At 36.8% G+C, this 21,824-nt stretch overlaps 1 protein-coding gene across 8 annotated transcripts in view; it reads left to right on the top strand.

Moving 5' to 3' along the window:
- SRSF11 (serine and arginine rich splicing factor 11) overlaps window positions 1-21,824 on the top strand; it is a 49,801-nt gene that overhangs the window by 22,184 nt on the left and 5,793 nt on the right. For 6 of the 8 annotated variants that reach the window (XM_069565451.1, XM_069565634.1, XM_069565538.1 and 3 more), the window contains exons 4-10: window positions 2,728-2,837; window positions 4,577-4,669; window positions 5,468-5,517; window positions 8,311-8,438; window positions 12,202-12,283; window positions 18,019-18,150; window positions 19,740-19,829. In XM_069565451.1, coding sequence (XP_069421552.1) covers window positions 2,728-2,837; window positions 4,577-4,669; window positions 5,468-5,517; window positions 8,311-8,438; window positions 12,202-12,283; window positions 18,019-18,150; window positions 19,740-19,829 — 685 coding nt within the window. Of the gene's footprint in view, window positions 1-1,550; window positions 2,434-2,727; window positions 2,838-4,576; window positions 4,670-5,467; window positions 5,518-8,310; window positions 8,439-12,201; window positions 12,284-18,018; window positions 18,151-19,739; window positions 19,830-21,824 lie in introns of those variants that run through there. The other 2 variants (XM_069565955.1, XM_069566026.1) reach the window with 1 other exon arrangement.

Here is a 21,824-nt window from a genome sequence, read left to right on the forward strand (position 1 = left end):
ATTACTGGATTTTATTAACATATGCTGACCAGGGTATAAATGCTTTCCCCTTTCCTTAATGAACTGGTCAGTGGAAGCAGAATCTAGATACTGTTAACTTTAGTTGCTATCTTTGAATACTGATGTGAACATTTAAAACCATTCCTTGTAAAAATTGTGAAATGTCTCGTCCTTAAAACTTAGAAAAATTTCCTCTGTGGTTTTCTAAAGAAATTAAATTGCATTCATGGATAAATTAAGGCATGCTATATAACAGTAAATCTGTCTCCATGCTATTAAAGTGTATGAGCCCAGTTTTAAGGTTTTAAAGTGTATATATATATATATATATGTAGTGATAAACTTGTGAGTGTGTTTTGATTAAGCGATTTCTGTCAGTGTGCCTGTTGTAGGATGACTTACCATCAAGAGAAAATTTGCAGAATTCAAATGTAGGATAAGTAAATGTAGAATATAGCTTTTGGAACAAGGGTCAAATCATGTGAGTAATTTGCAAAACACTAGTTAGCCTTATAATTTTAAAAATTCTTTTTGGCCAAATATGTCATAGTTCCCAAGCCCTGAACATAATACAGTATATCATATAACAAGATTTCATAAATATTTTTAGACCATAGTAATTTTTTTTCATTTGTTTTGAAACAAATATTTAGGGAGTACATTATTAGAATTACAGAACTATTTAGTTACAGAATCTATTAGTATATTACTGGTAATTACTGGTATGGTATGCTGTATTAATGTTGCCTCCACTAAATAACTGATGTACTCAACCCTTTTGTCACCATTCACCCTGGTTTTAGCTCTTAAATTATGCCGTTGCTTCTCGGTCAGTGTTTTAGAGCAATAGACACAGTCTACGGTAAGGAATAGTGTTTAACCGATAAAACTGAGATAGCTGAATTTGGAAGGAACTCTTAATAATAATGGATTTGGGGACTATTTAGGTTCCTTGGTTAATGTTTGTTTCTTTTGTCTGTTTCTTTTTCTTTCGTTTCTACACATTCATGCAGTATTTCATGGTTCTATCAAAGCAGCAGTAAAAAAAATACTCTTGACGCATGAAAATTAACTGGTGAGGGGCCTCATTGCTATTTTTAAATTGTAGTTTTATTTTTAAATAGTCTTTTTTTAATCAGAGGATCAGATGCATGACTTTTTTTTTAATGGATGCAGATCTTCTATCCGGTGTCTCACAATAAATTCAAGAGGATTTTAGTTTGCCAGAAATGTTGCAAATGCACTAATTTTAGCAAGATGTTGATACTTAATATTATCCTCTTGAGACATAATTTTGCATGCAAAATTATCCCATAATCTTTGTAGGTTTGTTAATAATGATGCATTAATGCCCTATATCTAAATCTTCTCCCTTCTCCCCCCCTCCATAACTCTTGGTATCTAAATTGATGACAGCTCTGACACAAGCAAGATAACAGTGCTGTGTAGTATACATTTGTTTTATATTATCGGCACTTCTCAGTTTAGGTGGAAGGAACCATTACCTTTATTTAACAGTGGTTTTTCTTTTTTGTTGTTGTGTTTTACAGTTCTTTTCCCTGGTTCAGCCTGAACTATATACCAGGCCCTGCTGAAAATACCACCCAACAGTTTTCTTCTGCAGCTTATCCAGTTTCTCTTAAGTGCCCTGTACATATTGTATGTTTTATGATGAGATGCAGTTTCTTAATATGTATTACAGAAATACTACTGGTATTTGCAAATATGTAGTTTAATTGTATTATTGAACTCTCATTTTGGGGGCTTGGGCACATTAACAGATTAATCCATCTGTATAGGGCTTTTGCTGTTGGATAGAATTTAAATTGTCTACATAAATATTTGTCTCAGGACCCTTAGATTTTATCTGAATACACAGATAAGGCTTTAAAAACAGACATACATGTTGTTTTTGGCTTTAGGAGTTTGGCTAAGTTAGCTTTTGAACTGACACTATATAGCAGCATTTTTTGGTATGGTTAGCATGGCACATATTGGAACATAAAGCATTTTACTGTACAGGTAAGGAATGTGCCATGTTTTACTTTTTCTCTTTCTCTTTCCCTCTCACTCACTCCCACACACATCCTGTGTGTATTCAGAGACCTTCAGAAACATTCATATTCATTTTCATGAGTCAGCAAAAGCCCTACTCTTGATTCAACAGAATATTTCCTTTACATACTTTTTTCTCTTAATTTTTACAAAATTGTATGGTAGGTGTAAAAGAAAATCATAGTAACTGTACCATATTATTAACCCCTAAATCAAACTTTTTTTGTCTTGTGTATCTTGATTTTTCTGTGTGCTTTATAGTGAAGCAGCCGACACGAGTCGTTGTTCATAAAACAGCTTTTGAAAGTTGAGAGCACACCCCTGGAGAACCGACTGTGCTTGCTTACGTTTGGTTCATGACTTAAAAATCGAGTACAGGTGATGAAATCTTGGCAGTGTTAACAAAAAAGTAGTGTGTATTGTGCTATTTTTTTTTTACTCTAGAAACTTAACCATTTGTAGAGAAAAAGGAAACAAATTTTCACACATTGAAGTTTCATTCTGACATAAAATTAATGATAAATAATCATAGAAATCAAGCTTTATATTTTAGCGAACATAAGTACTTTCAACAAACTCAGGTGGTGTATCAGGGAGACATTTTCTGGGTGTTTTTGTGTGTTTTCTGTCTTGCAGAAGAGTGTGTTCTAATGCATGGGTGTTTCTCTGCAGGAGTTATTCCTGATGAGACTAAGGCTTTGTCTCTGTTGGCACCAGCTAATGCAGTGGCAGGTCTTCTGCCTGGTGGTGGACTCCTGCCTACTCCTAACCCACTTACCCAGGTATTAGTTCTGTTGAATTCTTAAAGCATGGAAAGGAACACAGAATGGTGGATAAATCTGAATGTATTTGTGCCTTTTTTGAGTCCTGTGTGATTCCACTTCACAGACTATTGTCACGTGGTCAGAGTATTGTAAAATGCTGTTGTATTATAATCATAAGTATTAAAGTGGTAGTTTACATTTTAAGGACATTCTCAAAAATAATATATATCTTATGATTTTGTCACTGACTCTCAAAATAGCCCATAAGTCATGAGGCATATTTCTGTTGCAGATGTTGTTTAGTATGTTGATCTGAACTGAGAAAATTAAGGTGTGACGTTAAGACTTTTTTTTTTCTTTCCCCATACCCTTTTATCTTTTGCTCTTGGGGTTTACATTAGGTAGATAATGTGAAGATGAATTTGAAGATCTAGGTAATTCATAGATACCTTTGATGTATAAAATTGTATAATAAGCCAATTTTATAATGGTAATCTTTGAACAACATGAGTTTGAACTGTTTGCTCCATTTATATGAAGATTTCTTTTTAACTACTACATGGCTTACCTGGTGGCTCGGACAGTAAAGAATTTACCTGCGATGTCAGAGATCCAGGTTTGATCACTAGGTCGGGAAGATCCCCTGGAGAAGGGAATAGCTACCCACTCCACTCCAGTATTCGTGCCTGGAGAATTCCATGGACAGAGGAGCGAAGTGGGCTATAGTCCATGAGGTTGCAGAGAGTCAGACGCAACTGAGCGACTAACGCTTTCACTTTGAATACGTATTATAGTACTACACACCCAAGATTGGTTGAATCAAAATGTGGGCCAGTCAATAACGGAGAGCTGACTGAAGTTACAGGTCGACTACATTAAGAGTCGCACTGCTAGCCTCCATGTTGCTCAAGGATCAACTGTATGAACAGGATTTTAACTCAGTGATCGGTTAAATTACAGTATGTTTGCTGCCTATACTTAATAAGTAATAATGAAACAAGGAGAACTTCAAGGACAGTGCTTGTGAAGAGGCTCAAACTGCCTGCAAAGTTAAAGATTTTGCATTGTTTGTGTGCGTTAAATTGACTAATTATGAGGAATTCCTAGTGGCTCAGAAAGTAGAGAATCCTCCTGCAATGCAGGAGACCTCGGGATGATCCCCTGGAGAAGGGAATGGCTACCCACTTCACTGTTCTTATCTGGAGAATCCCATGGACAGAGGAGCCTCGTGGGTTACAGTCCGTGGGGTTGCAAAGAGTCAGGCACGACTGAGAGACTAAGAACATACAACAGGAAATTACTAGAGAACTCTTAATGAATATATATAACTCAGGTATAGAAAGAGCCACTACTGCTGTGGTAAGAAATGTAAGAGTTGCTAAGTCATGTCAGATCCTTTGTGACCTCATGGACTGTAATCCACCAGGCTCCTCTGTCCATGGGATTCTCTAGGCAAGAATATTGGAGTGGGTTGCCATTCCCTTCTCCCAGGGGATTAACCCACCCCAGGGATGGAACCTGGCTCTCCCATGTTGCAGGCAGATTCTTTACCATGTGAGCCACCAGGGAAGCCCTAAGGAATAAACTTAAGATATACACACTTAGTTGGGGGGAGGAGATCCCACAGTTTATAAACTTCAACTAGTAGTCATCCGACCCTTTAGAGGGAAAAAAAAAAACGTTGACATACTCTGCCAACCTGGCAGTATAAGACATAGAAACAAAATTTTAAATAAATACAATCTGAAATTTCACAGATTGGCGCTGTTCCATTGGCTGCTTTGGGAGCTCCTACCCTTGATCCTGCCCTTGCTGCACTTGGGCTTCCTGGAGCAAACTTGAACTCACAGGTAATTTAATATCCTTGAACTCTGAGCTCCTTTTATAATTCAGGAATTTGCTTCATTAGATGTTAGTTTGCATTTCAACAGCAGGAGATAACCAACTGTAATATTGTAGTGAATTTTTTCTTACGTAAACTTGTTAATGAGAGATATAAAAGGTCACTTCATTAGCCCCTTGCCCATCAAAGAATTTCTCATTTTATGATGTTCAAAGTAAAGACTAGTTAGTGGAAGACTAGTTAGTAAAGACTAGGTAGTGGAAGCCACTACCACATCAATGTTGCAAAGTCAGAATACAAGTCATGAAAAGATAGGAATGTGTTCATAATTTGTTCTCTTCTCATTTACTCACTTGGAAATTTTTGTTTTCCCTCATTGAAATTTAGATTAACTTTTATGAAGTTCTTTATGAAACTTTTGATTATTATACTGATTGAGCACTTTGATTTTTGTTTTACATGTTTCCTTAAAATGTTACTTATCCTCAGGAAATCTTTAAGCAGGAGCTAGTCTATAAAATCTGGACTGTTCAGCTACATCATCTTTGTATTTAACTTGATAGAGCAGCTCTGGATATCCAGCACTGTAGTCACTATTGTCATCTGTTTATTTTTTTGCAGCTAGAAAGTTTACTGTGACGTGTTTGCCTGGCATTATATTTCTGTTAGTCATTGTGGTGCTTGGGATATGTTAGCTTCTATAGGTTTGCCAAATTGTTCTAGGTCATTTCAACATACTAAAAAAAATTAAAATTGTAATCATTTACTATTCTGTGTTCTCATTTTTAATATTTTCATTTTCCAGTCTCTTGCTGCAGATCAGTTGCTGAAACTTATGAGTACTGTTGATCCGAAGTAAGAACTTTTTTCCTTTTGTTTCCATTGATGATAGAAATATGTCAGTGTCTACAGATAGCACTTATTTTTTGATAGCTAAAAGAAATTGATCTCACGGCGTGCAATCAGTTCAGTTCAGTCGCTCAGTCGCGTCCAGCTCTTTGCGACCCCATGAATCGCAGCACGCCAGGCCTCCCTGTCCATCACTAACTCCCGGAGTTCACTCAAACTCAAGTCCATCCAGTCGGTGATGCCATCCAGCCATCTCCTCTGTCATCCCCTTCTCCTCTGCCCCTAATCCCTCCTAGCATCAGGGTCTTTTCCAATGAATCAACTCTTCACATGAGGTGGCCAAAGTACTAGAGTTTCAGCTTCAGCATCAGTCCTTCCAATGAACACCCAGGACTGATCTCCTTTAGAATGGACTGGTTGGATCTCCTTGCAGTCCAAGGAGCTCTCAAGAGTCTTCTCCAACACCACAGTTCAAAAGCATCAATTCTTTGGTGCTCAGCTTCTTTCACAATCCAACTCTCACATCAGTACATGACTACTGACATGCAATACATAATCCTGTTTTCTAGAAAGAAAAATCCAGAAGTATGCCCATCTATAAAGTGTTTTGTTTTGGTGTAATTTTTAATCTTTGAAGATCATTGTCAATAGCTTAAACCAGAGTGACCAAAACCATCTACGAAAAAAATGCTGCAAGGCAAAAGGGTTGTCTGAGGAGGCCTTACAAAATAGCTGAGAAGATAAGTGAAAGTCAAAGGAGAAAAGGAAAGATAGTGCAGAATTCCAAAGATTACTTAGATATAAGAAAGCCTTCCTAAGTGAACAGTGCAAATAAATAGAGGAGAACAATACAATGGGAAAGACTAGAGATCGCTTCAGGAAAGTTGGAGATACTAAGGGATTATTTCATGCAAAGATCGGCACAAAAAAGGACAGAAAAGGCAAGGACATAACAGAAGCAAAAGATACTAAGAAGAGGTGGCAAAAATACACAAGTGAACTGTACAGTAAAGGTCTTAAGGACATGAATAAAAATTATGATGTGATCACTTACCTCGTGTCCCATATCCTGGAATGTGAAGTCAAGTGGGCTTTAGGAAGCATTACTGTGAGCAAGGCTAGTGGATGTGATGGATTCCAGCTGAGTTATTTCAAATCCTAAAAGATGATGCTATTAAAGTACTACATTTTATTAAAGAAGTGAGGGAAGCACTAGCCTAGAGTAAGAGTAATATACATCACATACTAAAAGTCACTGTCTTTCGGTGCTTTGAAAAGTTTTATTTGTGCTGCAATTTATATTTCCTACTTGACATATCGCAGCTTCTTGAGATGTTTTCATTAGTCATTTCTTAGTGTGTTAAGTGAAAGTCACTCAGTCGTGCTCGACTCTTTGCAACCCCATGGACTATACAGTTCATGAAATTCGCCAGGCCAGAATAGTGGAATGTGTAGCCATTTCCTTCTACAGGGGATCTTCCCAACCCAGGGATCAAACCCAGGGCTCCCACATTGCAGACGGATTCTTCACCAAATGAGCCACAAGGGAAGCACCTTAGTGTGTTAAATGTGAGCAAAATTAATTTTCCTTTTTTTTTCTGTTTATTTTAATTGGAGGCTAGTTACTTTACAATATTGTAGTGGTTTTTGCCATACATTGACATGAAACAGACGTGTGTACATGTGTTCCCCATCCTGAACTCCCCCACCACCTCACTCCCCATCCCATCTCTCAGAGTCATCCCAGTGCACCAGCCCTGAGCACCCTGTCTCATGCATGGAACCTGGACTGGCAATCTGTTTCACATATGATAATATACAGGTTTCAATGCTATTCTCTCAAATCATCCCACCCTTGCCTTCTCCCACAGAGTCCAAAGGACTGTTCTATACATCTGTGTCTCTTTTGCTGTCTCGCATATAGGGTCATCATTACCATCATTCTAACTCCATATAAATGTGTTAGTATACTGTGTTGGTGTTTTTCTTTCTGACTTAACTTCACTCTGTATAATAGGCTCCAGTTTCATCCACCTCATTAGAACTGATTTTCATTTTAACTGGGTGAAAGTTGCTGTCAGTAAGTAGAGCATGTGGGGGAGGCAGAACAGAATCATTTGATTATAGTAGTTGTTGGCGTTTTTTCTAAAAATGACCAAGTGAAATCCAAGCATGTATCTACCATGAAGCTTATTAAGTAAAATATGACTAATAGAGTTAAAAAATAAAAAAACCTCCCATAGTCATTCTTGTTTACATTTTACACTGCCCGCAAATAACTACCATCCTCAACTTGGTGTCTATAGTTTTTTCTCATTTTTATAAACCCTTAAGGCTAAAGACTAAACCCTTTAGCCTGCAGTCAGGAATTTCATAAATAACTTTGGTATGTCATTGGCTTCTGCCTCAGTTTGTCATCTGTAAGCTTAAAAAGTAATTCTCTTCCCCAAGAAAATTAGGATGAAATAGAAAACATGAAGGAACATTCTGTTAATCAAAAATCACTAGCATTATTATATTCTCATTTACTAGCAATTCTTAGTATATGAAAAGTTCATGGATGTTCAGCAAAATTAGTTTTTTTCTTATTTGAAATATCTTCGTCTGTTAAAATGGTGAGTAACATTTTGCATAGTACTATTTTACTATATTGTTTATGATTTTGTCAAAGTTATCATGGAGTCTTCTCACTTTTTTTCAAGGAGTATCTTAGTAAAATGATGATAGGAAACGTGTATTTAATTAGATATACAAATACGTTTTTAAATGTGTCAAATGCAATTCTTGGTTCTATTCCAGATTGAATCATGTCGCTGCTGGTCTTGTTTCACCAAGTCTGAAATCAGATACCTCTAGTAAAGAAATAGAGGAAGCCATGAAGAGAGTACGAGAAGCACAGTCCCTAATTTCTGCTGCTATAGAACCAGGTAAAATAGATTTATGCAATTATGTTTGAAATATGTTGAGTAATACTTCCATCATTTTTTCCCCATATTTTGGTAAAAATTCATTCTGAAATATTGGTGCCTAGGATTACCTAATGCTTGTGTGGTATTTTGGTTGTTTTTAATTTGGGGGGTTTTACTACTGTTATTTTTAGTCATTTATGTTTGCCTAAGTTCAGGTATAACCTAAATCAAATCCCTTATGATTATATAGTGGAAGTAAATAAATTTAAGGGACTAGATCTGATAGAGTGCCTGATGAGCTGTGGATGGAGGTTTGTGACACTGTACAGGAGACAGGGATCAAGACCATCCCCATGGAAAAGAAATGCAAAAAAGCAAAATGGCTGTCTGAGGAGGCCTTACAAATAGCTGTGAAAAGAAGGGAAGTGAAAAGCGAAGGAGAAAAGGAAAGATACACCCATTTGAATATAGAGTTCCAAAGAATAGCAAGGAGAGATGAGAAAGCTTTCCTCAGTGATCAAGGCAAAGAAATACAGAAAAACAATAGAATAGGAAAGACTAGAGATCTCTTCAAGAAAATCAGAGATACCAAGGGAATATATTTCATGCAAAGATGGGCTCAATAAATGACAGAAATGGGTATTGACCTAACAGAATCAGAAGATATTAAGAAGAGGTGGCAAGAATACACAGAAGAACTATACAAAAAAGATCTTCATGACCCAGATAATGATGATGGTATGATCACTCACCTAGAGCCAGACATCCTGGAATGTGAAGTCAAGTGGGCCTTAGGAAGTATCACTACAAACAAAGCTAGTCAAGGTGATGGAATTCCAGTTGAGCTCTTTCAGATCCAAAAAGATGATGCTATGAAAGTGCTGCACTCAGTATGTCAGCAAATTTGGAAAACTCCGCAATGGCCATGGGACTGGAAAAGCTGTTTTCATTCCAATCCCAAAGAAAGGCAATGCCAAAGAATGCTCAAACTACCGCGCAGTTGGCACTCATCTCACACGCTAGTAAAGTAATGCTCAAAATTTTCCAAGCCAAGCTTCAGCATTACATGAACCGTGAACGTCCAGATGTTCAAGCTGGTTTTAGAAAAGGCAGAGGAACGAGAGATCAAATTGCCAACATTTGCTGGATCATGGAAAAAGGAAGAGAGTTCCAGAAAAACATCTCTTTCTGCGTTATTGACTATACCAAAGCCTTTGACTGTGTAGATCACAATAAACTGTGGAAAATTCTGAAAGAGATAGGAATACCAGACCACCTGACCTGCCTCATAAGAAATCTGTATGCAGATCAAGAAGCAGCAGTTAGAACTGGACATGGAACAACAGACTGGTTCCAAATAGGAAGAGGAGTACATAAAGGCTATATATTGTCACCCTGCTTATTTGACTTCTATGCAGAGTACATCATGAGAAACGCTGGGCTGGAGGAAGCACAAGCTGGAATCAAGATTGCAGGGAGCAAGAACAATAACCTCAGATATGCAGATGACACCACCCTTATGGTAGAAAGTGAAGAAGAACTAAAGAGCCTGTTGGTGAAAGTGAAAGTGAAAGAGGAGAGTGAAAAAGTTGGCTTAAAGCTCAACATTCAGAAAACCAAGATCATGGCATCCAGTCCCATCACTTCATTGGAAATAGATGGGGAAACAGTGTCTTTACACTTAAAAGTCTGTGGAAACAGACTTTAGTTTTTGGGGCTCCAAAATCGCTGCAAATGGTGATTGCAGCCATGGAATTAAAAGATGCTTACTCTTTGGAAGGAAAGTTATGACCAACCTAAACAGCATATTAAAAAGCAAAGATATTACTTTGCCAACAGAGGTCCATCTAGTCAAGGCTGTGGTTTTTCCAGTAGTCATGTATGGATGTGAGAGTCATGTATGGATGTATGGATGTGAGAGTTGGACTGTAAAGAATACTGAGGGATCAAGAATTGATGCTCTTGAACTGTGGTGTTGGAGAAGACTCTCGAGAGTCCCTTGGACTGCAAGGAGATCCAACCAGTCCATCCTAAAGGAGATCAGTCCTGGATGTTCATTGGAAGGACTGATGTTGAAGCTGAAACTCCAATACTTTGGCCACCTCATGTGAAGAGTTGACTCATTTGAAAAGTCTTGATGTTGGGAAAGATTGAAGGGAGGAGGAAAAGGGGGCAACAGAGGATGAGATGGTTGGATGGCATCACTGACTCAGTGGACATGAGTTTGGGTAAACTCCGGGAGTTGGTGATGGACAGGGAGGCTTGGTGTGCTACAGTTGATGGGGTTGCAAAAGTCAGAAGTGACTGAGCGACTGAACTGAAGTTGGGATAGCCTGATCTATAGTCTTTTATTTGACCAAGAAGGCCTAATTAAGTTTCTTCTATTTACATCATTTGTTTACAGAAAAGTAAATACATCATTCTTTGCAGAATGTCTTTTTGTGATGAGATGAATTATTGTCCCATTTTCTGCATATGTGTATTTGGATATTTGGTCCTGATTTTTTTTTCCCCTTGATAAACAATGCTTTATTCATTTTCTTCATTCCAGTTCTTAATGGGATGATTTTTATTGTATATGGTATTAGACAAATAATTATAAAGTATAATGGATAAATTAATACCAAATCTTTATGTGTATTATCTCATTTAACCAAGTTATTAGATAATTAACCCAGCATCATATGACAAGCAGTTTATATAGATAACTGGACCTGTATGACTCCAAAACAAGAACATTTCTGTTTTCATTGGAAACATAACTGAAATGACTGAAAACGACTTCTTTATGAAATTTTGTTTGCTGCACAAATTTCTGTTAATTTGATATTCACAATAAGTTGAATTCTATTAATGAAATGATAGAAATGTAAAAGAGGAACTCATTCTCACTTTGTGCATGTGGGCTGTCGCCTGAGTCATGTCTGACTCTTGTAAACCTATGGACTGTGGCTCACCAGGCTACTCTGTCCATGGGATTCTCCAGGCAAGAATAGTGGAGTGGGTTGCCATGACCTGCTCCAGGGGATCTTTCTGAGGGAATGCAGCTCCTGCATTGCAAATGAATTCGCCGGGGCGGGGCCAGCATTCTCACTTTGAATGATAGTCCATATATGAAGAATGCAATAGCTATATTTCTCCTTCATTTGGTCCTTAAAGGAATTTGTGTTATTTTAAACTACTAAATGGTAACAGATCATTCTTGCTCTGCTCTGTAAACTTCCACAGTGTTGAAAATGAATGCAAAAGTAGAACAAAGGTTAAAGAGAGCTGGTTTAGTTTCTGTCCCAGAAGTATAGAAATGAGTGAGTGAATGAGACATATCTAGGAAAGAAGCATAGAGTTAAGTGATGACTAAAAAGGAACATTTTGCTGGTCCAAGAATTTTAAATGTTTATCTTATGTTTTTATTATAGATACAAATATTTTACACTTAGGTACAGTTTGAGGAGGTTTTATTAATCCATGAACATGTACAGAGTAGAGTTTTAATCTGGGTAGATTGTAGCTCTGTTTGGGGAAAGAGAACCTAAGGCATGCAAACAGAAAGGAGTCATAGTTTAGAAACCTCTGAAGAGTAAAGAATGAGAAAGGTGATCATTTTCATGGGTTGTTTTATGGATGACACTTCCTAGCTCCAGAAACCTTTAGCTACCTGAATTTAAGGATCATATAGTAAACCTGAAAATTAGTGTAATAAACTCTTACAGTAACTTCTAAATGGAAATAATCTTTCTGCTTACTGATTGCTAAATGCAGATTTCTTTTCATTTTAATCCAGATAAGAAAGAAGAAAAACGAAGACACTCAAGGTCAAGATCACGTTCGAGGAGGAGGAGGACTCCCTCATCTTCTAGGCACAGGTAATTAGGTTGATTGCTGTTTGGTAGTAAGTTCTTCCTTAGACAAAGACAGTTTCCCTATGTCACACCCGCTGTTAACCCGATCAGCTCATGGTTACAGTGGTTTTGATAACTGCTGCTATTTGCAGAGTATGTGAATTACTATTCACAGGTATATAAATAGAGGAAAGATGGTAGATACTTTAAAACCCCAAAAAATCTAGAGGTAGGAAGAAGCCACTGGGATTTGAGCACTTAGTACTCTGGAAAGGACACTATCCTTGAAACTTTTGACTTGAATTCTAGTTCTGACATTTTACTAGACTCCTAACTTGGAACATGGAGGGTTGTTATGCAGCCTTAGCTTACCCATCTAAAGCTTGAATATTTGCAGATGACGTGTTTTGAGATTGTTCTTTGTATTACTGGATAAACTACATGATGGTAACTATTATTCTTTATCCTACCTATAGTCAGACTCTGCAGGGTAGAAGGACCAGTGTATTCTTTCTCACATGACATACTTGTGTATATTTGTAAGGATCTTGCTAGACTAGTGACTCTCAAACTTGGTGATATTAGGACCTCTATACTCATAAAAAATATAAGAGCTCCAATGAGCTTTTGTTTATGTGGCATACAGCATCATTGTTGGCCATAGTAAAATTTGAAACCATCATTTGAAATAATAATGAATATTGAAACCCATTCGTATTAACTTAGCTTTGAAACAAAGCTTTTTCCCCCAAGATTAAAAGAATGGCTTTATTTACATCTTAACAGCTTTGCAGATTCTTTAACGTTTAGCTAAATAAAAGATGTATAGGATTGTGCATTCTGCTTATTGTAGTATATTTTGGTTAATATATATAGAAAATCTGACTTCACACAAATATATCGTGAGAAGAGGGAAAAGTAATTTCTTACTCTGGGTAATTGGGAGTAGTATTCGGGTAATTGGGAGTAGTAGTCTTTGATACAATACCAAAACTTGTAAAATCTGTTGATCTTTATTATACTTTGAGTGGATCTCTTCACCAGGCATCCTTTTGTATAGTTATGCATTGTTTGGAAAATAATTGGTTGATTGCATTATGCAAGTTTTCAAATGTTGACACTTTTCTACACAATCTCAAAAGATGACTTGGTGATATCACCATACATCTTACCAGTAAACCCTTTTAAAATGTGCTGTCAGATTCACAATGGTGGGTTTAAGTTTTCCAAAGTTTAATTTTCTTCTGAAAGCTCAGATTTTATTATTGGCAACATATTTTTTTCCTTGAAATGATAATTCATTTTTCATGAAAGTGTCTACCAGATACCCAAGTCTGAAGAACAATGGTTTGTCAGTTCTTTCAGGTAAAGATGTTTCATGGCAAAAGCAATTAGGTAAGCTCACACTCAATCACACAAGTGTCTTCCTTGACAGTTGCTGAACTTAAAAATATCAGAAATGATATATGCATACTGCCCATTTCATTGCAGAGAATGTTGCTGAAGGGACCAGATTTAACATTTCTAGTCAATAATGATACTACTTTAATAGCACTCACGGAACTAGATTTAATAAAATTAAAAGTTTTTACTGGCTCTATCAAAGATGTCGTTGGTGAAATGGTCAGGATTTTCACTACAAAATCTTCACTACAAATGCCAGTGAAAATACAGTAAATTGCAGGTTCAGTTGCCATTATCTTGATTTGTAGTAAGGAGATGCTTTTGCACCATTGGTGCAAATGTCAAAGTGGCAAAGGAAGTGTTACCTTGTTACAGTTCTGGGGGGCGGGGGGGAATTGACCTTATAGCTCCCATAGCATTGTTAAGTCATTTCTTAGACTGTCCCTTAGTCCATTTGACTGCTATAACAGGATACCATAGATTGGATGGCTTGAAAACAATAGAAATTTATTTCTCATAGTTCTGGAGGCTGGGAAGTTCAAGATCAAGGTGTCAGAAAACTTGCTGTCTGGTGAGGACCTACTTCCTCATTTATATTCATAGTTTGCTATATCTTCACTGTGTTCTCACACAGAAGGATGGACCAGGGGTGGGGTATCTCTTGAGTTTTTTTATTTTAATAATTTTATTTATTTATTTTTGAGTGTGCTGGGTTTTCATCACTGTGCAGACTTTTAGCTAGTTGTGGTGAGTAGGGCTACTCTGTAGTTATGGTGTGTGGGCTTCTCATTGCAGTGGTTTTTCTTGCTATGGAGCACAAGCTCTAGACGCTCAGGCTTCAGTAGTCATGGCACATGAGCTCAGTAGCAGTGGCTCCAGTCTCTAGAGCGCAGGCACAGAAGTTATGGCTCATGGGCTTAGCTACTCCATGGCATGTGCAATATTCATGGACCAGGGATGGAACCCATGTGTCCTGCATTGCCAGGTGGATTCTTTACCACTGAGCCCGCTACCAGAGAAGCCCCTTCTTGAGATGTCTTTCATTCATAAACGCATTCATCCTATTCATGAAAGCTGGGTCTTCGTAACCTGATCACCCCAAAGGCTCCTACCTCATGTTGGGTATTTGGTTTCCTCTAAGAATTTTGGGAGGACGCAAAGTTTCAGTCTGTAGCAGAATGTTACACGGTGGTTCTGTCTGGTGTGTTTGTGTCATCCACCTTCATCCCAGCCCATTTCATGCTTAAAAGATTTTGTCTTTCAAAAAACCCAAATCTAGAACATCTGAGGGTTCCATTGAACCTTTAGAAGTTCCCTATTGCCTTAATGTATGTACAGTGTTTCTTAGCCATAGTGCTATTGCATACTTCACAGATTATACTACAGTGTAAACATAACTTGCAATGTACTGGGAAACCACAAATTCATTGTGACATACTATTACTATGATATCCAGTTTATTGCAGTGGCCTGGGAGCAAACTCGGTATGTCTGAGCTGTGCCTATAACTTAGAATACTAACTTTGCAGGACAAGTGCTTCCATGGCTTTGTTTAATACTTAGACTTAAAAAGGAGAACTTACATCTTTTGTATATAGGAGTTACATGCTAAGGTTTTCAAATATTAATTTTAATTATGACCATGAGAGAAAGTCCTTTGGAACACTTGTTGTAAACACATCATAGCAGAAAGATAGTTATTATAAATTGTAGTATTTTAAGCATCTTGACATATAAAATGACTCTTACTTTCAATATGCTTTTTACTTATATATAAATAATAATATATAATAATAATTGTTTAATTGCTCAGTTGTATGCAACTCTCTGTGACCCCATGGATTGCAGCACACAAGCTTTCCTTGTCCTTCACTATCTCCCAGAGTTTGCTCAGACACTTGTCCATTGAGTCAGTGGTGCCATCCAATCATCTATCTCATCTCATCTTCTGTCGGCCCTTTCTCATCCTCCCCTCAATCTTTGCCAGCCTCAGGGTCTTTTCCAATGAGTCAGCTCTTCTCATCAGATGGCAAAAGTATTGAAGTTCCAGCATCAGTCCTTCCAGTGAATATTCAGGATTGATTTCCTTTGGGACTGACTAGTTTGATCTCCTTGCAGTCCAAGGGACTCTTAAGAGTCTTGTCCAGCACCACAGTTCAAAAGCATTAATTCTTTGACATTTAACCTTTATGATCCAACTCTCACATGCATACATGTCTACAGTAAAAACCATAGCTTTGACTATGCGGACCTTTGTCAGTGAAGTGACGTCTCTGCTTTTGAAAACGGTCTGAAAAAGTGAAAGTAAAGTTGCTCAATCGTGTCCGACTCTTTGTGACCCCATGAACTGTAGGCTACCAGGCTCCTTCCGTCCATGGGATTTTCCAGGCAAGGATACTGGAATGGGTTGCCATTTCCTTCTCCAGGGGAATCTTCCTGACCCAGGGATCGAACCCGGGTCTCCCACATTGTAGACAGATGCTTTTAACCATCTGAGCCACCAGAGAAAGTCAATGGTTTGTCATTGCTTTTCTTCCAAGGAACAAGCGCCCTTAAATTTCATGGCTCCAGTCACTGTCCACAGTGATTTTGGAGCTCAAGAAAATAAAATCTACCACTGTTTCCACATTTTCCCCATCTATTTGCCATGAAATGATGATACTAGATGCCATGATCTTCGTTTTATTGAATGTTGAGTTTTAAGCCAGCTTTTTCACTCTCCTCATGCACCTTCATCAAGAGGCTTTTTAGTTTCTCTTCACTTTCTGCCGGTAGGGTGGTATCACCTGTGAATCTGAGGTTGTTGATACTTCTGGCAATCTTGATTCCAGCTTGTGAGTCATCTAACCCAGCATGAAGTACTCTGCACATAAGTTAAATAAGCAGGGTGACAGTATACAGCCTTGACATGCTACTTACCCAGTTTTCAGCCAGTCTGTTGTTCCATGTCCATTTCTAACTGTTCCTTCTTGACCTACATACAGGTTTCTTAGGAAGCAAGGTGATCTGGTATTCCCATCTCTTTAAGAATTTTCCACAGTTTGTTGTGATCCATACAATCAGAGGCTTTAACGTAGTCAATGAGGCAGAATTAGTAATTTTTCTGAAATTCCTTTGCTTTTTCTATGATCCTACGGATGTTGGCCATTTGATCTCTTGTTCCTGTGCCTTTTCTAAATCCAGCTTGTACATCTGGAATTCCTTGGTTCATGTACTGTTGAAGCCTGGCTTGAAGGATTGTGAGCATTACCTTGCTAACTTGTGAAATGAGCACAGGTGTACATTATTATGAACATTTTTTGACATTGCCCTTCTTTGGGATTGGAATGAAAACAGACCTTTTCCAGTCCTGTGACCGACAATTGCTGAGTTTTCCAAATTTGCTCACATACTGAGTGCAGCACTTTAACAGCAGTATCTTTTATGATTTGAAATATCTCAGCTGGGATTCCATCACCTCCACTAGCTTTGTTGTATAAAATATATAATAATCTCTATGTTTCTCTAATTTTTAAAAGCTTATATGAACTGAATGTTGAAGTGACTGCAGTGCAGTGCTGTTGAAAAATAACTGTTTCAGGACCTTATAGTAAACTGATAGATGTAATGTTTCTGCTTATTAGATTTTTAAAATATTATTAATTTAGAAGGAAACGTGAGAATGCATTCATAATTTTTATAGCCATTTTTTTATACATTAGAGGTAAGATAAATATGTTGCATGGTTTTGCTAAAATGATTGTTTAATTTTTTTTAAAGCCAGATTTCTCAAAAGATGAACACTTGCTAATGCAAACAGCATCAATTTTGGTTTTCCATAATTTCTTTTTTTTAATTCTTCATAAGAAAGTGATGGTTCTGATATTTTAGAGGGTCAGTGTTTCACTCAAAATACATTAGTAGTACCTTTTATTATATAGTATAGTAGTTGTTGCTCAACGGTATAGTTGGTGAATAAGATAGACATATATACTGCTATCCTTATGGAGCTTAAAGAAAGGTAGGTAAGTATTACATGAAAATTTCCTGGGATATAGACATGTTATTGAGAGGGATTGTTTAGTTTCAGATTTGGTCAAAAATAAGTAATGTACAAATATAGTTACTGAATTTGATGAGATGTTACTCCTAATGTGTTTTGAAACAGCTGTTCTAGAGAATGATGGCAACACTATGGTAGCACAGCAGTAAGAGAAGTTAGTATTTAATTTATATGTCTACACTAAGGTGCTGAGCTGGATTTTATAATTTTGCTTAAATTACAACTATTCTATGATGTAGGTGCTTTTTTTTTTTTTGCCGAAGTAATAGGCTCAGGTTAAATAATGAATACTTTTATTAACTGACTTTAAAAGGCGGTCAAGAAGCAGATCCAGAAGGCGATCACATTCTAAGTCAAGGAGTAGACGACGATCCAAAAGTCCAAGACGGAGAAGATCTCATTCCAGAGAGAGGGGTAGAAGGTCAAGGAGCACATCAAAAAACAGGTACAGTAGAAAACTAGTAACGAGTGAGTAAAATTTCTCTGTAGTAAGAATTCTTAGCTGTTTCTACTACCTTTTTTCATTTCGTCTTTTCCATTCAACCATTGGTAAGAATTTTGTGTTCCCAGCAACTTCTTGATATGCCAGAGTTTTTGGCATACAATCATGCCTTCTTAATTCTTCTTTATATATCTCATCATGAGCAGCTTTTAAGTATGAATTAGTATTGCTGTATTCCTGACACTGAACCATACTTAAGAGTCTAATCCCGTAATTTGGAGGCCAGTAAAGAATTAAAGTGAGGACTTGCTAAAAACCAAAACATCCACACCTTAACATTGTATTTTGACTTAAACATTCATTCAATAATTTATTTTTCATACAGGGCCAAACCCTTTGAAATTAGTAGGCCTAGTTTTGAATAATAGATACAAAATCACTTTTTGTTTAAACCACTTTTAAAGTATCAAGAACTCTGTTACTTGAAAGTACTTAGATTTTTCCCTCCGTTTTTAGCTGTCACACAGTATAATTTTGTAACACTTATTTTTTAAACTATTATCTCTTTATAAAATATTTGCCTTAATTTTCTAGAAACAGCCCTATATTTTATTCTTTACCCATTTATGTATTTAATTATGTGATTAAAAGTAGTAAGAATCACAGCAAAAAGCAGCAATTTTTTTTTTTTCCCCCCAGAATTTATTCTTGGTAAGCATATAACTCAACTTGGGACTTGGATTTTGTGATAGCTTTACTGCATACTCAGCCTCTGATGAGACTTCTAATCATATTTAGAGCTAGTCATCTCTTAATTCAGCTAAACAAGCTTACTTAATGAACCATCTCTTACACAGAGAGCAATTAGGCATTCCTTCACTTGAGGAACTTTATTTATACTAGGGGAAAAACTAATGTAATTACCAAGGAAGGGCCATTGTTAGGGATGTTGGAAGAGATTTATTGAGAGGTGACTTGAGTATTAAATTCTGATAGATTTGACTGGACTCAGGAGCATGATTTCCAGTAGAGAATACTTACAAGGTTAGCATGAATTCTTGAAATACGGAGTATGTTGGTGTAGAAGGACCAGGAAATGAGGTCAGGACAGTTGAGACAGATCACACATAAAAGGCTTTATGGTTCACACTAGGGAGTTTACAGCTGATCTGAAGTCAATGGGAATGAATTGCAAAGTGATAAGCAGAGAATTAATATTTTCAGATTTGTACTTTGAAAAATTTCTGATAAAGGGGTATAATATGAATTTGTAAAAAACATGACTGGGACCACTTAAGGGACCATTTAGAGTTGAGGTATGCTTGTAGTACCAGTCCATTATGATTATTTTCCCTAATAGTATTGAATAGCCCAGAATATATAATAGCAGGGCCACACTTAGAAGGTTGGCTTCATTCATGATAGATGTTTACATCAGTTGTGTGCTTTAAAAGAATAAAAGTTTTTATCAGAATAACATATCTTAAGAATGAGCTTCCATTTCATTGTACTTTTGTTTTAAATTTGTATATATATATATTTTCTATTAACTGAATCTTCTAACACATTAATAAATTGTGTTCATTTATTAGAGATAAAAAGAAAGAAGACAAAGAAAAGAAACGTTCCAAAACACCACCAAAAAGTTATAGCACAGCCAGACGTTCCAGAAGTGCTAGCAGGTAGGGTGGCATTATGAATTCTTGGCATTATTTTTGAAACTTTGTTTGCAAAGACTTATAAGGCTATGAACATGAAATGTTTTCCAGTACAGAACTACATACTTTAATGGTGAAGTTTTCTAAAGGCAATCTGTGAAGAATAAGTTTCCAATTAACACTTTATGGTATAGAGTTCATTTACAATAACATGGAATTCAACAGAAGTCAGGTTTTATGTTTGCTCTATGCATTTCATATCCTAATTTGAACTGTTTGTGAGTTTTCTTTTCTCCCAAGCATTTGATGGCTAAAGTATACTGCATTATCACATTAGATTCATTTTATTACATGTTAATACTTAAAATAGTTTTTTTTCCATACATAATGGTTTGTTGATAAAATAATTAGAGGCAAGGCAAGTTCAAGTTTGTGTCATTCTTAGAGTAGTTAACCTGCTATGGTGAAAATTTGGTGTTACAGACTTTAAGAAAATGTATTTTTCATGCTTAAACATGGCATTCGTGTGATAGTAGAAAGAACTGGCCATACTGCATTTTCTTCCTGTCTTGTTTACACATTTTTATACAGTGTTTGTTTTCTTAATCTTGATCATTTAAATTCACCTAAGGGCTCAAACTGTCTATAAAAATTACCTTAAAATGGATAAAACACTTAAACGTAAAAGCCAAAACTAAAAAGCGCTTAGAAAAAAACATGTAAGTTAACCTTCACAACCTGGCATTTGTCAGTGGTTCCCTACATATGACAAAAGTCATAAGTAACAAAGAAATAGCCAAGTTTGAGGATAATAAAAACTGAGGAGTTTTTGTTTCAAAGAACACTGTTAAAGACAGCCCTCAGAGTGCTAGAAAAATGTTTCAATAATGGACTTCTGCCTAGAATATAACAACTCAGTCATAGAAAAATTGTGCAGCTGCATTGGAAAAACAGGTTGGCAGTTCCTACAGAAATTAAATTTAAGAGCTCTTTAACACAGCAGTTTTGTTCCCAGTGATACGCCCAAGAGAAGCAAAAACATGTCTGTACAAATACATGAATGTTCTTGGCAGCGTTATTCATATCCAAGAAATCAACCAAATATCCGCTTAACACGAGTAAACAAAGTTGTATACTCATACAGTAGATTATTATTCGTCTGTAGAAAGGAACCAAAGTAATGATAGTACAGTATGAAAACATGATAGTACAATATGTACATACTATATGTACATGGTAGTACAATGTGTACATGGTAGTACAATATGAAAACATGCCATGTTACAGAAGCTAGTCACAGCAGACCATACACTATATGATTTCATTCATATGAAGTGGACAGAATGGATGAATCTATAAAATAGATTAGTGGTTGGAGTATGATAGCTAAAGACATGGGGTCTCTTCGGGGTGTTGAAAATTGTCTTTTTAAAAAAAATTTTGTGTATATATAAAGAAAGTGAAACCATATATAAGTGCTGAAGGAATACCAAAATAGGTCTAAGGCGGCAAAGGGGAATAAAAGATGAGAGGTGCAGTATGTATTCTATTACCTTAAAAACTGGAGGCATATATTATTTGTTTCTTTCCTTAATGGAATTGCTCATAAGTGCCTTACTCTGCTTAATTATTGAATCATTCTTTATCATTTTTGGCTGCATTGGGTCTAAATTGCTGTGTACAGGCTCTCTTGGATCCAGCAAGCAGTAGCTACTCTAGTTGCTCTGTGTGGGCTTCTTATCTTGGAGAGCACAGGCTCTGGGGCACACAGGCTTCAGTAGTTGTGGTGGCATGTGAACTCAAATTCCATCATTGTGGCACAAGGGCTCAGCTGCCCCGTGGCATGTGGAATTCTCCCAGACCAGGATTGAACCCATGTTCCTTGCATTGGGAGGCAGACTCCCAACCAGTGGACCACCAGAGAAATCCTGAATCATTCTTAAATTATGGCATATTCTATACATTTCTATTGAATACCTACCAACATGTTTGCACCTGTCATACAGTCTATCATAGGTC

This window comes from Ovis canadensis, chromosome 1 (assembly GCF_042477335.2).
Source record: "Ovis canadensis isolate MfBH-ARS-UI-01 breed Bighorn chromosome 1, ARS-UI_OviCan_v2, whole genome shotgun sequence".
NCBI lineage: Eukaryota > Metazoa > Chordata > Mammalia > Artiodactyla > Bovidae > Ovis > Ovis canadensis.